Source organism: Aphis gossypii, unplaced genomic scaffold (assembly GCF_020184175.1).
Source record: "Aphis gossypii isolate Hap1 unplaced genomic scaffold, ASM2018417v2 Contig00572, whole genome shotgun sequence".
Lineage (NCBI taxonomy): Eukaryota > Metazoa > Arthropoda > Insecta > Hemiptera > Aphididae > Aphis > Aphis gossypii.
The window spans coordinates 54,735-73,873 of record NW_026083169.1 but is presented as its reverse complement, the minus strand read 5'-3'; the positions used below and the strand labels follow the sequence as shown (position 1 = coordinate 73,873).

Here is a 19,139-nt window from a genome sequence, read left to right as displayed (position 1 = left end):
AGAAATAAAATTTTAAAAACCGTAATCAACCAACAATGTCAACATACGGAATGTAAGCAAAACATAAAATATCACAGATATAGATAAAGTTTATTATCTATACCAGCAGCTTCAGCTGTGCAAGGTTTATAGATACTAATCTATAAACCTTGGCTGTGTACAATATTATATGTGATTATATGGTATAGCAGGTATATCTATGATAATATAAGGTATTTTGAATTATCATAGATATTATCTATGTGAATTATAATAACTACCTACATGCAATGTTTTTGGAATAGTTGATTAACCATGCCAAATGCAAATGCGTCCTAATTGAAAAATTAAATATATGACAATATTTAATTATAATATATTATAGACTGACAAATCATCTCCGTTCAGAATCGTTTTTCGTATACAATGATACTTATCATTGCATTCAAATTTAATCTACCCTAGTCCGAGGTCCACCCCACCCCCTAATGTACAGCAGAGCGGTACCCACTTGCCGACTTTTTTTTTTTTGTTTTTCGATATAATAACCAAGCATTGACCATTGTGACGTCCATAAAGTGAAAGAACAGCTTAAAGTACCATTTTTTACTTCGCATAGCGATCCGATACCGAGCTATAATAAGAGTCTAAAAGGTCAACTCCACCCATATGCTGATTATAAATTTTAACTACGTTTGTACATGGAACAGAAATATGTTCACTTTTTTTTTATCAAAACGTTTTACTACACTTACTGGTTCTGCGCCAGAAAAATTTGAGAGTAAAGCGACAACTTTATTATCTTTCCATTCCGTTGCTGTTATCGGTACTCCGTCAATCTGTGTAAGACATTCTGAAAAAAAACCTCTACTTTTTTTTTTTTAATTGTTTTTCGTCTGATAATTTTATACCAGTCACTCTGTTTCTTCTTAATGTTCCAAGTGAACAAATACCTTGTTTTGATAGGTAAACAACTAATGCCAATGTGGTATAATAATTATCAAAATATATTTTGAAGTTTTGAAATTTAGGAACGATTCTGGATAATCGTAGTACAATATTTCCGCATGCTCCTAAATTAGGCTCTGTACTTAAGCGTTTTTCTGAATTATTTTCCAATCCTGTATATACTTCAAAATTATATATAAAACCAGATATTCCATTTAGGACGAAAATTTTGTACCCCCACTTGTGTGGTTTTAGAGGCAAATACTGTTTTAAAAAGCTTCTTGCTTTCGTAGGACAAAGTTGCTCGTCAATGGACAAATTTTCTTCTAATGGAATAGTCTGAAATTTCCTTTTTAGGCAATCTAAAAATGGTCGTAATTTATAAAGACGGTCATGGTTTTTGTGGTCACTCGGTAACATTTTAGTACTATCATTAAATTGAAGAAATTGTTTAATCAGTTCAAATTTATTTAAACTCATAGTGTCTTGAATAATTCGATTCCCAATTATTGGATTCCAAAAACTTCTGGAATTGGGCAAATTAATTATTGATATCAAATTTAAAATACCTATAAATTTTTTTACATTTGTAACTGATATTTTTAATGGCTTATTTGGATTTTTTTGAACACTATAAAGTATAGTATGCTCAATAATATGTTGTATAAGTTCATCATCAAAAAAGTATGAAAAATATTTTAAAGGAGTGTCTAAATTTAATAAATTACTTGAAACATTCTTTTTACCATGAAACATAAAAAAATTATCATCAAAAATTCAATTTCCACACTTCCATTCTACGTCTTTATAATTTTTTACAGGATCATCACGTGCAGTTTTTTTTTTTTTATTTGAATGTTTATTTGAATTAATTGGTTTATCAATAGAATTAGGAATGATTACGATATTTTTAATTTCTATTGGAGATTGTAAATAATCTCTATCAAATTGTTCAAGTAATTGATCGAGGTCAGATTCATTCTTTTGAACATTTTGAGATTTTGACGTTGATGGTTCACAATACGGTAAATTTATCAAATTTTCATTAGATGTTATATTACAATTATTTGACGTACCTATAAGCTCTGGTTCAGTATCTTCATTAAGTGTTTGGTAAAAAACTGGTAAAATTAAATCTTGGTCATCAATTTTTCCATTTAATTCGTCATCAGAATCACCTATGTCACAATTTTCGTCTTCACTTTCGATAGGAATATTTAAAGCATTGATAATTGCGTCAACGTCGTCGGCAATGTTGTCCATTACAGAGAAAATTATCGACTGATTAAATAATGTAGATAATGTTTTGATCGACAGAAATCATTTTATCGGAAATCCCAAAATTCTATTTTTGAAATACTATATCGTCATTTTTACAATAAATTTCAATCGCGTAATTATCCGCATGATGTTCCATAAATGGAACATTTATATAAATGGTGGTACTACTACATTATCGATATAAGAATACAAAACGATTGTTCCATTATGTAAACCACATGATCAGTAACAAATCGATATTTTTACATATCGATAGTAATGATGGTGAATTTTATACGATTTTTAAAAGATTATAGTTTTATGTTTATTTGTACTTTATAAAAATGTGATGTTCTAAGTACTATTTCTTATCGATTTAATGAAAAATAGTTATATATGATACATTAAAATAATCGTCTTTAAGTCTAGAATTAAATAAAAATAATTTCATAACCATATAATACAATTATTGATTAATAACATCGTGTATTTTAACTGTTCCAAAAATGGAACAGTATGCAATATAGGGTTTTAAACAATTTGGTGACATCAAAAAAAAAAAAATAAATATCAAACGTAAAATAATGGATATGAAACGTGGTGTTATAGATTCTGATAACTATTTTCGTGAAACATTTAAACCTTTACTCGAACCATTGAGTACACTGTCAGAAAAAAACACTTCCCACATTTCCAACAATACTAATAAAAAAGAAACCGTGTACACTAGTGATGAAGATAGCGAAAGTGTACTTAATTCATCGTTTGACAATTTTTTAATTTCAAATCCTAAATCACAACGTTATGATAAATCCTATGGTATGCATTATAATGTGGTTAACGATCAACTTAAATATCAAATATTCCTGTTACTTTCAATCATGGTAACTAACAATTACTATCCTTGGACTAAAGGACTTTGGTCTTTATTATGTGAAAAAGTTCCAAAAAATATGACTATGGAAGATATTGAATCATATTATAATATTTTAAAAGTACTCAACTAAAGACTATTTAAAAGCAGACGGGAAACCAAAAACCTCGGGATATTTCAAATGGATAAACGTTGTAAAACCTCTTTATGAAAAAATGCAAATTGAGGAAAAACAATTAAACGCAAAAATATTAAAAATTAATAGTACATAAGTTAAAACTCCTTCCCAGTTAAATTTAAAACAATTTGATAACTTTTTATCTAGTTCAAGCGCTAAACGAAAAAACGTTATTGATGATTCAACCATAACAAATGATTCATTTGATTTTTCTCCTTCAATGAATAGTTCTAAATTTACAGAACCTCCAATTGATCAACTATTTAAATTTGGTTGATCACCAACGACTAAGAAAGGTTCTGGTTTATATAAAGATGTAATACCTCAAACAAAATTAGTGTATTATGATGACGCCCATGAATTTGGCCCACCCACCAAACCCAATACACTTTAAATATATGTCAAAAAAATAGCGAAAAATTAGCAAGGAATAGCAAGTTAGTTTTCAAAATTAGAAAGTCATTTTCACATTTTATTTGATCACTTTTTAATTAGGTGGGCCAAGTTCAGGTAGCCCACCCACTCATTCGATACACTCCAAAACTATACCAAAAAATTGCAAATAATTAGCAAGAAATAGCCAAGTTGGTTTTAAAAATTAGCAAGTCAATTTTTCACTGGGTGGGCCAAGTTCAGTAGCTCACCCACTTCAACTAATACACTTGAAATGTATGTCAAAATATAGCAAAAATTTAGCAAGTAATAGCAAGCTGGTTTTCAATATGCAAAAAAATAGCAAATAATTAACCTACAATAGAAAATTTGTTTATACTACGTATTATACTTACCTTTTACCTTTAATAAATAGTTTTATATATCCAATATTTTTGTTTGCAAATTTGTTTTTTTCTGAAAATCAATGAGTTATAGCATAATATTACACTGCTGTAGTAAACCGACGTTTTTAGTATAAAAACGTAGTTCTAAAGTCCAGTGGCCTAGAACTATATCACGCCACCGAGTCGGACTACTGATGCTGTCTCCTGATTGGATTAAACACATCACGCTATTTCATAGACGTAGATCATCCTATTCTCCATCACGGCATGTTCCATATAAATATGAGTCCTCATCATAGATTTAATTAGAGTTAGTTAAGAGTCAGTTAGACTTATTTAGTGTTGTCACTTGCTCTCCGGTAGTTAAGTACTTGTGCTTACGCTAACGAAAGCCTTTTCATTTATTGTTTTAACTAGTTAATAAACGTATCAATTATCTTATTAATCTATTGTTAACTTATATACCTCATCTCTCCAACCTACGAAGGAACGTGCATTCGTCGTAAAAGAAGCGTGCAGCAACCATCACTGGTTACTACTGTTCGAGCGAACGTACGAAATTTAATATATTATAATATGCCTCACCGCCGACCGTCACACACACACACACTCACGCACACGTAATTATTGTTATCTGTTTATTTATTTATTTTTGTATGTTTAATTTTCGCGTGAATTATATAACTAGCATTACGTAAATTACAATGACGTGTTATCTGCCGCCGTAATAGTAGTCAGTCGTTTCTCCAGCGTTGATCAAAAACGTAAAGGTCCGTGCACTAATTGCCGCATTTTTATTATAGTAAATTGAAAATTATAAGTTCGTGGGTGCGAATCGCCATTTTTTTTACATTATATAATTCGTGGCGCTAATCGCCACTGTTTTAGTTTTATTACTAGCAGGCCAGCCTGCTAGCCGGGTGTGCCTCGCTCTGCTGTGAAATTCGGTCTAAGTGAAATTCGGTCTAAGTGATATTCGGTGTAAGTGAGTAGGTACCCTAGATCGGAGACGGACTGTAAAGAAAATATCATAAAAAGTCTAGTAGTCACAATTTTAGTTAACCTAACCTCCGGTGGTTTGGAAGGAGCCGAGGGGGTCCTAACCTAACCTTCGAGAGGGTCGGTGTGCCTCGATTTCTGGGCTGGTGGAAGCCGCCTTCGAGGGGGTCGTGAGAAAATCGTGCTATCAGGAATTCGGTCGGAAATTGTAATCGGGTGTCTAGAAAAGAAATCATACACTAAAAAAGTAAGAAAAGTACTGAAGTCGAGTAAATAAATACGAAAAATGGTAATTGAGTGTCTAGCTATCAGTCCTTAACCGGTGTAATATCGTTTCCCATTGCATGCCCTGTTGTTTTTGTATATAAAAAAATGTATTTAGTGAAAATGATAGTTGAATGTCTAGCTATCAGTCATCATAATATATGATGTAAATCGATGTCCAAAAGTTAAATCCATAATTTTCATACCTCCTAATGTCAAAGTTCAGAATATATTTGATGTTGTTTTTGATATGTAGGAAACTATATAAAACATATCAAATGTCATAAAAATTGAAAACATAAAAATTCAAAATGTACTCCATTAACGCGTTGTAGTACTACACTTTATATTATACTAATAATAATCGTAATAATATGGTATTAAAAAAAAATCGTAGACGTATGTATTTTATCGTATAAGAGAAAGCAATAGCTTTAATTTTCAAAATTCAAATTAAAAAGTAACTTGAAAAGAATGCAATAAATTTAGAGCGTTCGGGTGGCCGTGTTTATGAAATCGCCGCAGTAGAATCGATTATAATATGTATTATGAAGTAAAATTAAAATTGGCATTAGTTAGTATTTATAATGAATACAACAATAAGTATTTGAGTTGACTTTTCTACAATTTTAATTTATTTTTTTATTTTTTATTGTAGGTATTTTGTATTGTAGGTATTTGAAATATTTGAAATTTGAATTCAAAAGAATTTTGAAATGCAAAAGAATTACACGATAGAATAGAAATGAAGTATTTGAGGGGGAGGTCTAGCAATCAGTCATCATCTAAAGTAAATCTTTGTAATATGTACTTTTATATACATCATCATTTACATAATAAATTTTAAAATCACCTAAAGTAAATGTTTGTAATTTGTACTTTTATATACATCATCATTTACATAATAAATTTTAAAATAATATAATAATATTTTACATAATTGACCAGTGTCACGTATTCGTTATATAGTCAGTATTATTAATATATGTGAAGGAAAGATAAATAAAATAAAGAATATTAACAACAAACAGTATATAATTGTTTGATAATTATAATTTATAACTCAGCATTAATCAAATATGATAAGTAGTTAAATAAAAATAAGACAATTTATTGAAATAAAATGTATTGGTTTATTCAGAACCAATTAAAAGCAATAATGCTTTGTAAGTGAAAAGATGAATGAGTATGTATAATGTTTAGATAACTGGTTTACATTAAACCAGCATTTTAAGCATAACGTCTCACAATATATAAGTTAAAAAAAAACAGTAGTACAAAACATACATGGTGCTTAGATGACAGATGTTTTGTGATGTACAAATTAATTACAATATCACAGAGTCAAACCGATCAAACATTGTATTGTATGATATATTATAATGATATAATAATAATAAAAAATTAGTTGTACAGTTGAAATGTGAAATACTTGTTCGACTATTAGTTACGAATCCGCTTTGTAGCTGATTCGCATCCAGAGAGAACCACGTGGAGGTTGTCGAACTTTCTCCCCACAGTGCACAGTGAATAGCAGCTACATGACTGTAGAAAGAACCCAACTGTACATGAAGTACCTAAGAATATACGGATCCCTAAGGATTAGGTACTTCAAATGGCCATCGCCCGGTGGATCAAAGACCCATGATCAGTATACAACCAAGTTGTATATAAATAAACTGTAGTCTCCGGCTAGAAAGTCTCAAAAAAAATATATCAGAAGTAAAATGTATAATTAAGAGTGACCTATACTAAAGCGATGTTTAGGAACAGAATACTATATTTAATTTATTTTAAATCTGATATGTTCTTTTTGTGAACAATTTCACCGTCACTAATACCTACTACCGTGTTAGTAGAACTTCCCTGTACACAATGTTCTTTGTGACAAATCGACCGTTACCATCATCGTACATCCCGACTTTGACAGATTGAGCGTTTCTGACTCTGGAAAATGCAACGTACAGTTGCCCGTGAGTGAACACCGGCGACAGTAGGAGCAATCCAACTCGGTCGAACGTTTGACCCTGAGACTTGTTGATTGTCATCGCAAACGACAACCTTACCGGGAACTGAATCCGTTTCATTTTGAAAGGCAGGTCGTCCTCACCACCGGCAGTCATCGGTATCGCTGGTATGATAACGTCGTCTTGCGCACCACCATCACCAGACAGCACCCTCGCTCTGAAGTTGTGTCGCCGGAGTTCGGTGACCACTAACCTCGTACCGTTGCACAGTTTTCTCTTTGGATCAAGATTCCTCAGCAACATGACGATGGCGCCCACCCTGAGCGTCAATTTGAACGGCGGCAGTCCGTTCAGTTCCAGCGAGTTGAGAAACTCGGTAGGAAAATTGGCTTCCTCGTCGGGATCGTCGATCACCACGGTGTCTATGGCAGTATACGTCCTCTCAGCGCCCTCAATGCGCTGTAGCACCGTACGATTGATTTGTCTGCATTCCTCGTTTTTGGGACATAGAACAATTTTCCGAGCAAAATCGTCAACGTTAGCCAACGACATGTGCTGCGGGTAAACAAAATCAATTAATTCGACAACATCACATACCATTTCCCGTGGGATTTCAACGGTGTCTTGAACACCGTCGACCGTTGGCAATTGACCGCTGCCGAGCAGGAGCAACCAATCCGCGAAGTCCGCATCATTACCGGCGCGCATGTTTCGCGTCAATTCAAACTTTTCCGACTTTTGCCACAAAGAGTTGTGCTTAATCGACGACATGACGATGGCACTCCTGCTTCCCCGGCGGACGACGGGCAATATTTGCCTGAAGTCGCCCGCGAACAGGACCGGTTTACCGCCGAACGGAGATTCCGATCCCATGATGTCCCTGAGCAAGCGATCGACCACCGCGAGTTGTGGTCCCGGTGACATGGGCACTTCGTCCCAGACGATAAGCGCCGCGTCACGTATCGTTTGCGCGCGTTTAGACTGCATGGTGATGCTGGACGTATCGTCGTCGTTGAGTGTACCAAACGGCAGCCCGAACGTTGAATGCACTGTCATGCCGCCGTCCATGAGCGACGCCGCGATCCCAGTGAATGCCACGCACAATACCGACCGCCTCCGGTTACGAAGCGACCATATGAGGCATCCGTACAGCGTCGTTTTACCCGTTCCACCGGGTCCGTCGACGTAGAACACCTTTTGGACGTTTCGGTTGTCGTCGACGGCCGCCATCACCCGATCGTACACCGTCCGCTGTTCATCGTTCAGGTCGTCCACTCGTCGTGCCCATAACGCCGCCGCGTCTATTGTCCCGAACAGTTGGTCGTCCGGTTCGGGTTCCAGTAGAGCGACGTCCGGGTTGGGCAATCCATATTCGGCGAGCGTTTTCCCGTGCGCACGAAGAAGGTCTCCAATGGCGTCCAGACTTGCCGCCCTGCTACGGTCAACGTCTTGGAAACGCCGATTGAAGTCCTCCATCATGGTGGCCTCGCTCGTTTGGTAGAGCGCCAACGGTTCTGCGGGATGGCACATCACCAGTATCGTGACGAAGAGATACCGCAACTGTCGAGGAGTGTCAAACAACGCAGACTCTTCCATGCAAGCCAACCACGCTCTATCTGATTCGATGAGTCCCATCGCGACGGCGGCAGCCGCGTAGCTCTCATACACTACTCCGTCGACCGTCCTCATGTCTCGGAAAGACTGTGGGCCTCTCTTGTGCAACAGCAGCAATCGCAAGTGGAACCGGTCTCGGTCTAGAGGGTTGACCACGTACATCCGAGCCAAAGTGTCGTTGCCCATCTGCCTTCGCCTCCGCGTCCATCTTCTATGTGACGCTTGCCACGTGTATTGGACCGATATCTCGTGGTACAGATACTGTCTAGCTTCCGCGTCGTGTGCGTTGAGCGAGAAGAACTCGGTTAGTTTTGTACGACGTTGAACATCGTCGTGTACTCGCCGTTCGGCTTGTCCCGGAGCGAAGTAAACGGTCTGTTGATTTTCCAAGTGGACCGGAAGCCTAACGATCGTATGACTTCTGTTGTGCATCTTATATGAAAACAACCGCCAAATCCCTTCTGGCGGGCTGACGTATCGTGAGTTGATGTAACTGAAACCAAAATGAGTTTTGATTATGTAATAAACAATAATAATGTTAATAGTGCTTCGCAAATATATATATATATATGTATAATTAACATGTAATATAATAATCAATAATAATACTAATAATTATGATATGATTGTTGATTGAGCTAACATATTATGATATATATATATATATACATATGTGTATATGATATATTTTAAGAGTATTATCTTAACACTACAGTAATACTTATAAAAATATAAAATATGAATTTTGATTATGTAATAAACAATAATAATAAAAATAATGTTAATAGTGCTTCGCTATAATATAATTATTATATATATATATATAATAGCATATAATAATCAATAATACTAATAATTATATGATTGTTGATTGAGCTAACATATTATGATATATATATATATACATATATATACATATGTGTATATAATATATGTTAAGAGTATTATCTTAACATTACAGTAAAAATATATAAAATATGATTTTGATTATGTAATAAACAATAATAATACTAATAATTATGATATGATTGAGCTAACATATATGATATATATATATATATATATATATATATATATACATATGTGTATATGATATATGTTAAGAGTATTATCTAAACACTACAGTAAAGGTATAAAATATCAATTGATATGCATACATCATTATTTTATAGATATATACTAGATGGTATTGATTAATATTTCTTTAATTTGTTTAACACTAAACCCATTTGGATTAAAAACAATATTTACAGTTGTGAATCATTTGTATTTTGAGATTTATAAGTAATGGGTTAATAGAGTTTGTAACAATTACACCTACCAGAGACGTTTGAATATATAAAATGTATCAAACAAAATAAAACCATCAATTAATTGTGAAATGTTCATTGATAATTCATGGTATAATCATAGTTGACACCCAAAAGTGAAATACATTTATTAAATATATTGAAATGTATGAATTAGTGAAATGTACATTTGTTACAAATTTCCATATCTGCAAATACAGTTAAAACAGCTGAAGTGTAATAATATCATCTCTTTACTTTGAACAGTAAAGTATAACGTTTGATAGTTGAAAAGCATCGTAGTGAAGCAAATAAATGCAGTTACTTAAAAAACTTGAATGTTAATCACAAAATAAAAATTTACTGTTAAGTGAAGTAGCCGAATAATTTACTATGACACATTTAAATAAATATCCTTGGTTAAAGAACACAGGCAAGTGTAGTGCATGAAAGATCACACTTTAATAATGTACACAATAACGGCTGTGGTCAAGGATTCATATATAAACAAAAATAAATTGAATCTACTCACTTTGATATTTCATCGCCATCCCATACTTCCATAGTTGCCGCGTCATGTCCTTTGTACACATACTTATATAAATACATGACACTCTTCACTGTTGAGCACACCTCCACATTGATGTGTGCATCATATTTGGCCAGAAGGTATGGGTTGTGTGGGACGACAAACTCATTGCCGACCTCCAGTTGTCTGACAAGGGCCACAGGGCCATTGTTGGGTCGGCGATACGTAGGGTAACCGTTGTTAGAGGCATATACTGTCTCGTCGCTGTATTCTTTCGGATACCTCTTCGAACACTTTTTGTCAACCATACACGGACTGTTGGCGTTGAGTGTTCCACACGGTCCATGAATCATGTGCGACGTCACACAATCGAATAGGCGCCTGTCAGATGTCGGGTCTGGCAAGAAGGCACACACAACGTTGTCCACGTCCTCTACAGTGAGCAATTTACTGTCCTCCTTGAGGATGATTAGTATGTGCGCGTGCGGTAGACCGCGTTTCTGAAACTCAACAGTGTATACATATGCGTCTACATTACCAAACACAGAGTCGACTATAATGTCCTGCATGAGGGCCTTGAGTTTGGCGTGGAATACCCTGGCAATGAGATCTGGTCTGTCAGTCGGAGCAGTCCACCTTCCGAGATTCTGTGTGATTTCTGGCCACCTAGGGTTGCACGTAAAAGTAACAAACAGGTCAGGTTTACCGTACTTACGCACAATGGCCATTGCATCATGATAACATCCTTTCATGTAACGTGGACTCCCGACGAACGTCGAAGGTAAGATGACCCTACGGCCGACAGCCATAGGGTTGGCCGGCGCGTCCAAGTTGTGCTGTTGGTTTACGTGGTCCACAAGTCCCTGATACGCATCAGCGAGGAGTGCCCGCTGATTTTTCCTGGCGTAGTTGAGATTGTTCGATTCCATTCGAACGTACTGGTCACAAATGTACTGCTGCAACAAAAAACCACCACCATGTAACAAACTCATGTATTCGTGATTAGTATCGTTGTTTCCTGCATATCGAATGGCCATTCGATAACACACAAACTCCCGGATAGTGTTCCGAACGCGAACTCGGTTGTTGCGGTTACCCTCCTGCATCATGTTGAAATGCCAACCACTTTCTCCGCACGGAAACAACAGCGGATACAACATGGGATCCGCGTGACACGAACCCACGGATATGGTTTGCATCCTGTGTTGAGGATTAACAGTATTCCTGTCATATATTACCAGATTGAGGTCTCTAGGCGGTCGACCATCGTCACCGACGAACACGGCTGCAACTTCGTTAGCAGTCGGTATCTGGTATCGTCGCTGATCCCTGGCCGCATCCGAAACAAAATGCATGGTGACCGTCCTCGGTTTCACCACAGCAGGGTTGGCATTGGCTCTATTTCTTTCTTCCGACCACAGCCTACGCATGTTCCTATACACACACATTTTGAGTTTATTGAAAGTACCACTGTGTTTACAAAATGTAAAATACAATATTAGTCATGTGAATCATTGTTTTGAGTATAAATACTATAATGTATTTTTGTTTTGTTGTGTTACCTATAACTCTATAAGAATAGAGAACAACTTTGTTGAAAAATAAAATGCGTTATGTGTAAGATTTTAAATCGATCAATGTTTAATAAAAATGTTAACACGTTCAGGTCATGTGTTAATTAATTTTTATTCGTGAACATACTTAAAAGCCAGAGCATATGGATTGATGTCCCGAAGCAGTTGGTCTAAGTCCGCAAGCAAACCTTCCAACAGACGGCCTGGGACTGGCTGTTGTCGCAAGCGGGCCTGGTTGGCCTCAGCGGAATCGACGAAATACAATTCGCAGTATCTCGGTTGTTCCCGTCCGTTTCCAACGACATCATTGTTCGTCCTGCGGTACACTTGGCCATGAACAGTGAACACGTTTGGTCCTCGACCTGTCAACCGTCTTGGATTGAGGTCACTGGAGAACGCAGCGAATGCCAGAGAGTTGTTGTACCGGCGAATGTGAGTTCGATAGTTTTTAGCTTCCTGTGAATCAGCGATCAACAAATTAGTTATAAATACCGGTGCTCTCAACAACACACGATGTCCTGTAACGGTCACCTGACCGTTGTTACAACACGTGGAGAAGTGGCCTTTAGAAGCGCGCTCACAGTTGAAGTGACGGGCCTGACAATCCCTGCAGACCGCATCCAATGTCCCAATGTTGTGTTGTTCTGGTAGTGGGTGTTGAACACCTGCCTGACGGTCTCTCATTGGCGCAGGTGCCCTAGGTTCTGCAACCGGTACACAGGGTGGAATAGGCTCCAACTGCAATTTGATTAACATAATTAGAATGGACGCTGTATTTTTACTATTATCAATAATAAATATATGAAATGTTTATTGACCGCCGACCTCTTCTTCGACGTCTTGAAGTAAAACGTCATTGAATACGTTTGCTAATTCAAGTTCTTCCTGTGCGTCGGCCAGTAGAACATCAACGACTTCGACTTCCTCAATGTCTTGAACGTCCTGACGGACGTCGTCCATCTGAACTTCAACAACGTCCACAATGTTGTCGTCCATCTGTGCTTCAACGACATGGACTGTATTGTCATCCATCGAAATGTCGTATATCTCAACAACTTCCACATTGTTATCCTCCACTTGAACCACATGAAGTTCCACGCGGTTGTCATCCAACTGTACCTCGACAATTTCTGCGCCGCCGTCGTGTACATGAACGTTATCAATGCCTGCGTGAACTGCTAGTTCACCGTCAGGCACTACATGCCGTCTGACTGTGAACTGCTAGTTCACCGTCAGGCACTACATGCCGTCTGACTACCTTATAAATCATAAGCGGTCAGTTTTAATAGTAGGAAAACTTTTGAGTTTACAATAGTAGGTCCAATATAATTTGACATATTCGTTTTGAAATAAACAATATGACAAAACTTATTTGTTCATATATATTTTCAAGGCATAATATGATTAATGTTTAATACAGGTAATTCAACAGAGTATAAATTATAATAAAAATATTATAATATGGTAATATATTAAAAAATAAAATATAAATTTGTATAAGTTTGTAGGTATGTAGCATAGAAATGTTTTTAATTTTGATAAGTGGTGTATGAGTTTTTTACACCTATTTGAAAATTTTACTGCATTAAAAATGAATAGTGATACATACATTTTGTCATGAGTACAAATTAATGAGAGAACATGACAAAACAGTGTTTAAACGGTTATCTGGTTAAACATTTCTGTATGATTTGTAACGACCAACACTTGTGATTGTAACTGAAATTGTCAATAAGAAGTAAGATATAATAATTATAATAATAATAAGTTATAAAAATTGCAATCGCATTGTACCCGCTCATACAAAAAATGCTAATAAGTATAAGTGAACCGAAAAAAAGAAAAGGATTTAAAGAGTAAAAAAAAAAAAAATATTACACTCCCCAGTAGATTATAATATTATGTTACTCACATTTTTATATGTATGATTAATGATTTAAGTGAATTTAAATTTATTTGAAAGATATAACCATCAATTAAACATTAAGTCGAAAGTGAGTAAAATAAATATTTGGTCATATGGAATGTTGTGTTGTACAATGTGCATAGAGAACCATCACATTATTGTGTACAGGGAATGAAGGGTTTGTGTATTTACATGGTATACATATAATATATATTTTAATTATTGTTTAGTGTTATAGTGATGATGTTGTGTTTATAATTAATTGAATGATATAACCATGAGTGTAGTGTAGTATATAGTAGTAAACAGAAATCATGAATTATGAGCACAGTGAATTCAGAACTGAAGCTATGAGAAGATTGGATTTAAAAAACTGTATATACTGTAATGGTAAGATCTGCAATGAACAGTGACTTACAATATATGTCAGTGTCAATTGTCATTGTAAGTATGTTTGTGTGTGTGTGTGTGTGTATAGATTTGCACAGTAAGATTAAAACTAAAATCGTTTTTCATAATATACTCACTATTGACGGCACTGCTGCGTTGTAGAGGCGGCGACGGTTGGCACTCGGTAAGTAGTCGAGTCGAGGAACGAAATGTCTTGAACAGAGCATTGAGGTGGGGCGAACAGCAAAACCGTTGGTCTCCACGAACTGCACCCACAGAAATCTGCGTGCGACGTTTGACGGAAATCTAAACAGGAATATGTAGCATTATAACAATGGCATGTGAAAATATGTAAAGTAAAATAGTAAATACCTGTGTAATGAAACTCCAATAACAGCATCGACGTTACCGCACATGACACAGATTTTAACCATTATGAACAGACTATAAAAAAAAAAAACATGTATAAAAGATTTTTATATAGTAATTCACATAAAATAAACAAAATTAAATTTAAAAATGAAAAAATATACTAAATTGGTATCAAAACAATAGTGTTATCAGTGAAGGTGATATTACCACAGTTATTACATGTATTATTGGAAATACGTACGTTAATATCAATAACAACGCGAATGAATGTGCATAAAAAATTAAAAAATACGAAGAACGATAATCTGAACTCGTCGTATTGCAGTTCTAATGTAGGTGTTGCACAAAAATTTAAAATCGTTAACACTGTTAACAGAGCACAATGTGTTAATCGACCTTGCTCGGCAACATTCAAATCAGAAATATAACTGCATACGCCAATGCTCTAATAAGTACAGACTGTTGCAAAGGTGAGTCGGTTTATATGCGTGCCTTTGCGATGAGTCGTAGATAAAACTACAACACAAAACGATCTAACCTATGATTGTTGTTGATCGATACGATTTCTTAAAAATATTTCAACGCGCTGCGTATAAACACGTGACGGGCTCGTTCAGTCGTTTAACACTGAAGCGTAAAACGGTGCTAATATTAGTTGGAAAGTATTGTACATCGCACTCGTGTATATAATATAATGGAGTCAATACGTAAACAAACGGTTTGCTTACACACGTGTGCACGACAAATCTACGTGTTGGAGAATGAAATTGTACTCACCGGTCTTCGAAATCCTTGATATAATAAAAAAAACAACCGAATAATAATAACTGAATTAAGTATTAGACGAATAAAATAAGTAAATGTAATAATATAAAATAATGAGTATAAAATACTCTGAATGTGCAAAAAAAGAACAAAAAACGAAAAAAAAATGCTACGATAACTGTATTGCACGGGTGTTGATCGTAGCCTGCCGAATTCGACGAACGGCTCGACCGTCAACGGCCGACGCGTCCTCCTCTCCCACTCTTTATTAATTAATATCACGCCGTCCAAAGTCTATTGACACTGTAAACATGTAATGCGAAATGCAAACGTGGTATCCGTCGTAACCAACATGATATGTGGTATTCGGCGGCTATATACGAAATATCGGACACAGTCATAGGAAATTGAAAAAGCCGTTTAATAACAATCGAAACGCCGACGTGAGTACATGATATTTATTAATACATTTTCTAATGGTTAATAGTTACGTTAGGGAAAACTTTGTGATATTTGACTAAATTATTTATAATTTATTTCAGCATGGACAAACGAATCTCATTCGGTTCAATTGAAAACTGCCCGGGTTTCAGCATCAATATATATGGTGCGGGTGATGCTGAAAACCCGGGCAGAATCGAGGCCAAAAGGCCTAAACAGGCCGTACGCCGTAAGTTTATTTAAAGCTAACTGATCACATGTCAACGGTTTCATAAAAAATGTATCATTTTTTGTTTTATTTCAGGTTGTTTCAATTGCAACGGCTACGGCCATATAGCTAGGAAATGTGAGTGTTTTATTTAATATTTATTGCATTATACTTGCCATGTGCTCATCGTGGGTAGTATATTTAATTAGATTAATATTTCAGGCAAGAAAAAAAATAAAAAAATAAAATAAAAGCGACGGCGCCGACACAAAAGGCATCAGAGGTGGCAGAGGGCGAGGAAGCGACGTTAGCAGAGCCTAAGGAAGCGACGGTGGCCCCGGGGGCGGTGGAGGCCCCAAAATGAGTGAACTGTAAGTAATATAATTTGTTCAAAATTATTTAACTAATATTGTAATTGAGATATTTAATTTTTTTTTTTTCAGAAAAAAAAATATAAAAAAAAAATGAATATAATAATATAATATAATATATGACATATAAATAATATAACGTATAATAATAATATAATAATAAATATTTTTAACATTTCCCACTTATTAATATTGCGAACATTTTATAATAAAAAACACATATAATTATATATCATTATATACCTACTTACTTTGTTAATGTCAAATGGTTTTAAATGTTTTTCAAAATTCAAAATTTCATTATCTCGTACACATTGCATTTACCTATTTATGTTATATATCGTTGTATATCTACTTTGTTAAACGATTTTAAATGTTTATTGTATATAATGAAAATTGTTTTTTACGCACCGTAAAACATTCATTAAATCGCATACAACACGTACCTATTTTTTTTCATTTTTATATTATATATATTTTCATACGTTTTGTACAACAAAATTATATTGTATACCTAGGTGTATCATATTATGTTAATAAATGTTTATTAGTGCTGTAGTACCATACATTGGATTTTTTTTATTTTTTTTTAATTAGGTACGTTATGTCTTACAACTACATAAATATATATATGTATTATGTATTGTATAACGTTGCGGTATATCTACCTACTCATATTGTATATTGTGCAATTGAATCTTATTATTATATGTATTTTCCGTGTCTATGATATCGGTGTTCTTAATACTTCCCAAACATAATATATGTATTTAAGGGGTTCAATAATAAGGTATTGGTTTTCTACGAATACAAAATATATACCTAATAAGCAAAATTTTTAAATACATTCGCATATTTAAAGTTGTACGTATTTAAGAATAATACGCCGACTGTGAAAGTGAAGGCGTATAGTAATGATGTACCTACGCTGATAATTAATAAATACCTACTAATTTCGTATTGAGTATAACGAATTTACCAACAATAAATAGATTTACAATCCGTCAAGTCGAAATCTTATCGACGATAAGATAGTATTACTATACCCAAAGATTAAATCTAACACGGCCGCCGTTGACGTCCAATTAATATCGGACTGCGAAGATGACAATATAAATATAAACATAATATAAAGCCACGTGAAATAAAATCGAAATCTCCTTTTTTTTTTAATGTGTAATAACAATTGCATTTTATCGGTGTGCAAAAACTCGAGATAAACCTGTACGTATATAATATAAACACAATTATATATTTTATGAAATGGGTAAGTATAATTTAGCATTGATTTATCAAGTAAAATCCAACTACAACATACACTCGAATGAGTGGAATATCGGAATTGAATAACAAATCCGCCTAAATTATATAATTACCCATGTTTACAATATTGCCGAGTTCAAAAAATAATAAATATACATAAATAGCGTATAGGTAGTAAATATATGGGAAACTATAAAATATATAATATTCCAGTAATATACGTAGGTATGTATAATATATTATTAAACGGTGTTGAACTCTCGACAATCAAACGAAAAAACGAAAAAAAAAATCGGAAAAAAATGCAAAAAACCGAGAGCGTCCGGGCGGCCATGCGTTTTAAAGCGCCGCCGTCGGATCGACGACGGCGTTTTAAAGCGCCGCCGTCGGATCGACGACGAAACCGCCCGGTGCGGGATTCGAACCTGACTACCCTAGCACGGGGACGTAACGCCTAAACCTATCGACTACAGTTTGAGATGGAAAACCGAGTCGAACGTCGAGCTCTTAAGCCGTTTCCGAACCGCAGAGAACACCGCATTAATCGCATCGATTCGCAGTCTCCGTCCGTAGCGATTCCGTTAACGATCGTAAAAGAAGAATCGCCGTGGTGATCGTACGTACGACGACTGTTTAACAGACGCGAGCGCTATTCCGACGTACCCGTCGCGGTTCGAAAATCAAACACAAACGCCCGTCGTCAAGACCGATAACGTTTATGTCGCGGAAACCGAAACGCGCACATGAGAATCTCCGTGTTTAAAACACGCGTACGATCAAATATCGAGTCTCCGTATTATATCACGCACGGGTACGACGAACAGTAATATATTTTACGCGTAAACCCGCTCCGAGCTCACAAGAGCGCGCGTCGTTATAGACCAATACATGAGACAACAGCATTAAGATAGTATTATTATCGCTGTCGAGAACGTTTTAAAGACGTTCACTGTCGAGCTACAATAACAATATACGTATTTAAGGCGGTAAAAGGTCGAGAAACGGAAAAGGTAGAAAAAGACGTATCGAAACGGAGCGGCGGCGGCGGACGACGTTTTCGAAAACGGCGCGGCGGAACGGAATTTTGTGATTGGTAATTGTCTATAATACGGGTGGCGCCGCGGCGGCGGAAAGACGAACCGCTTCACGTTTTATTATATAAGGAGATT

At 35.5% G+C, this 19,139-nt stretch overlaps 1 protein-coding gene and 1 long non-coding RNA gene across 4 annotated transcripts; both read right to left on the bottom strand.

Annotated features, from left to right (window-relative positions):
- Positions 1-6,704: 6,704 nt before the first annotated feature.
- LOC126554662 (uncharacterized) lies at positions 6,705-13,455 on the bottom strand. Of its 3 annotated transcripts, XM_050209718.1 has the most exons (5): positions 13,080-13,455; positions 12,382-12,992; positions 10,684-12,150; positions 7,846-9,355; positions 7,586-7,732 (listed from the first exon to the last, which is right to left on the bottom strand). In XM_050209718.1, the coding sequence occupies exons 1-5, from the start codon at positions 13,284-13,286 to the stop codon at positions 7,700-7,702; spliced, it is 3,828 nt and encodes a 1,275-aa protein (XP_050065675.1). In that variant the 5' UTR covers positions 13,287-13,455; the 3' UTR covers positions 7,586-7,699. The 3 variants fall into 3 exon arrangements, with proteins under 3 accessions (XP_050065673.1, XP_050065674.1, XP_050065675.1); XM_050209716.1 differs by having other exon boundaries at positions 6,705-9,355; XM_050209717.1 differs by having other exon boundaries at positions 6,705-9,355; positions 10,684-12,114.
- Positions 13,456-14,701: 1,246 nt separating this feature from the next.
- LOC126554653 (uncharacterized) lies at positions 14,702-15,978 on the bottom strand. Its single transcript, XR_007606705.1, has 3 exons — positions 15,700-15,978; positions 14,923-14,994; positions 14,702-14,856 (listed from the first exon to the last, which is right to left on the bottom strand). It is a non-coding gene; the product is annotated as an uncharacterized LOC126554653 (long non-coding RNA).
- Between the last annotated feature and the right edge of the window lie 3,161 nt (positions 15,979-19,139).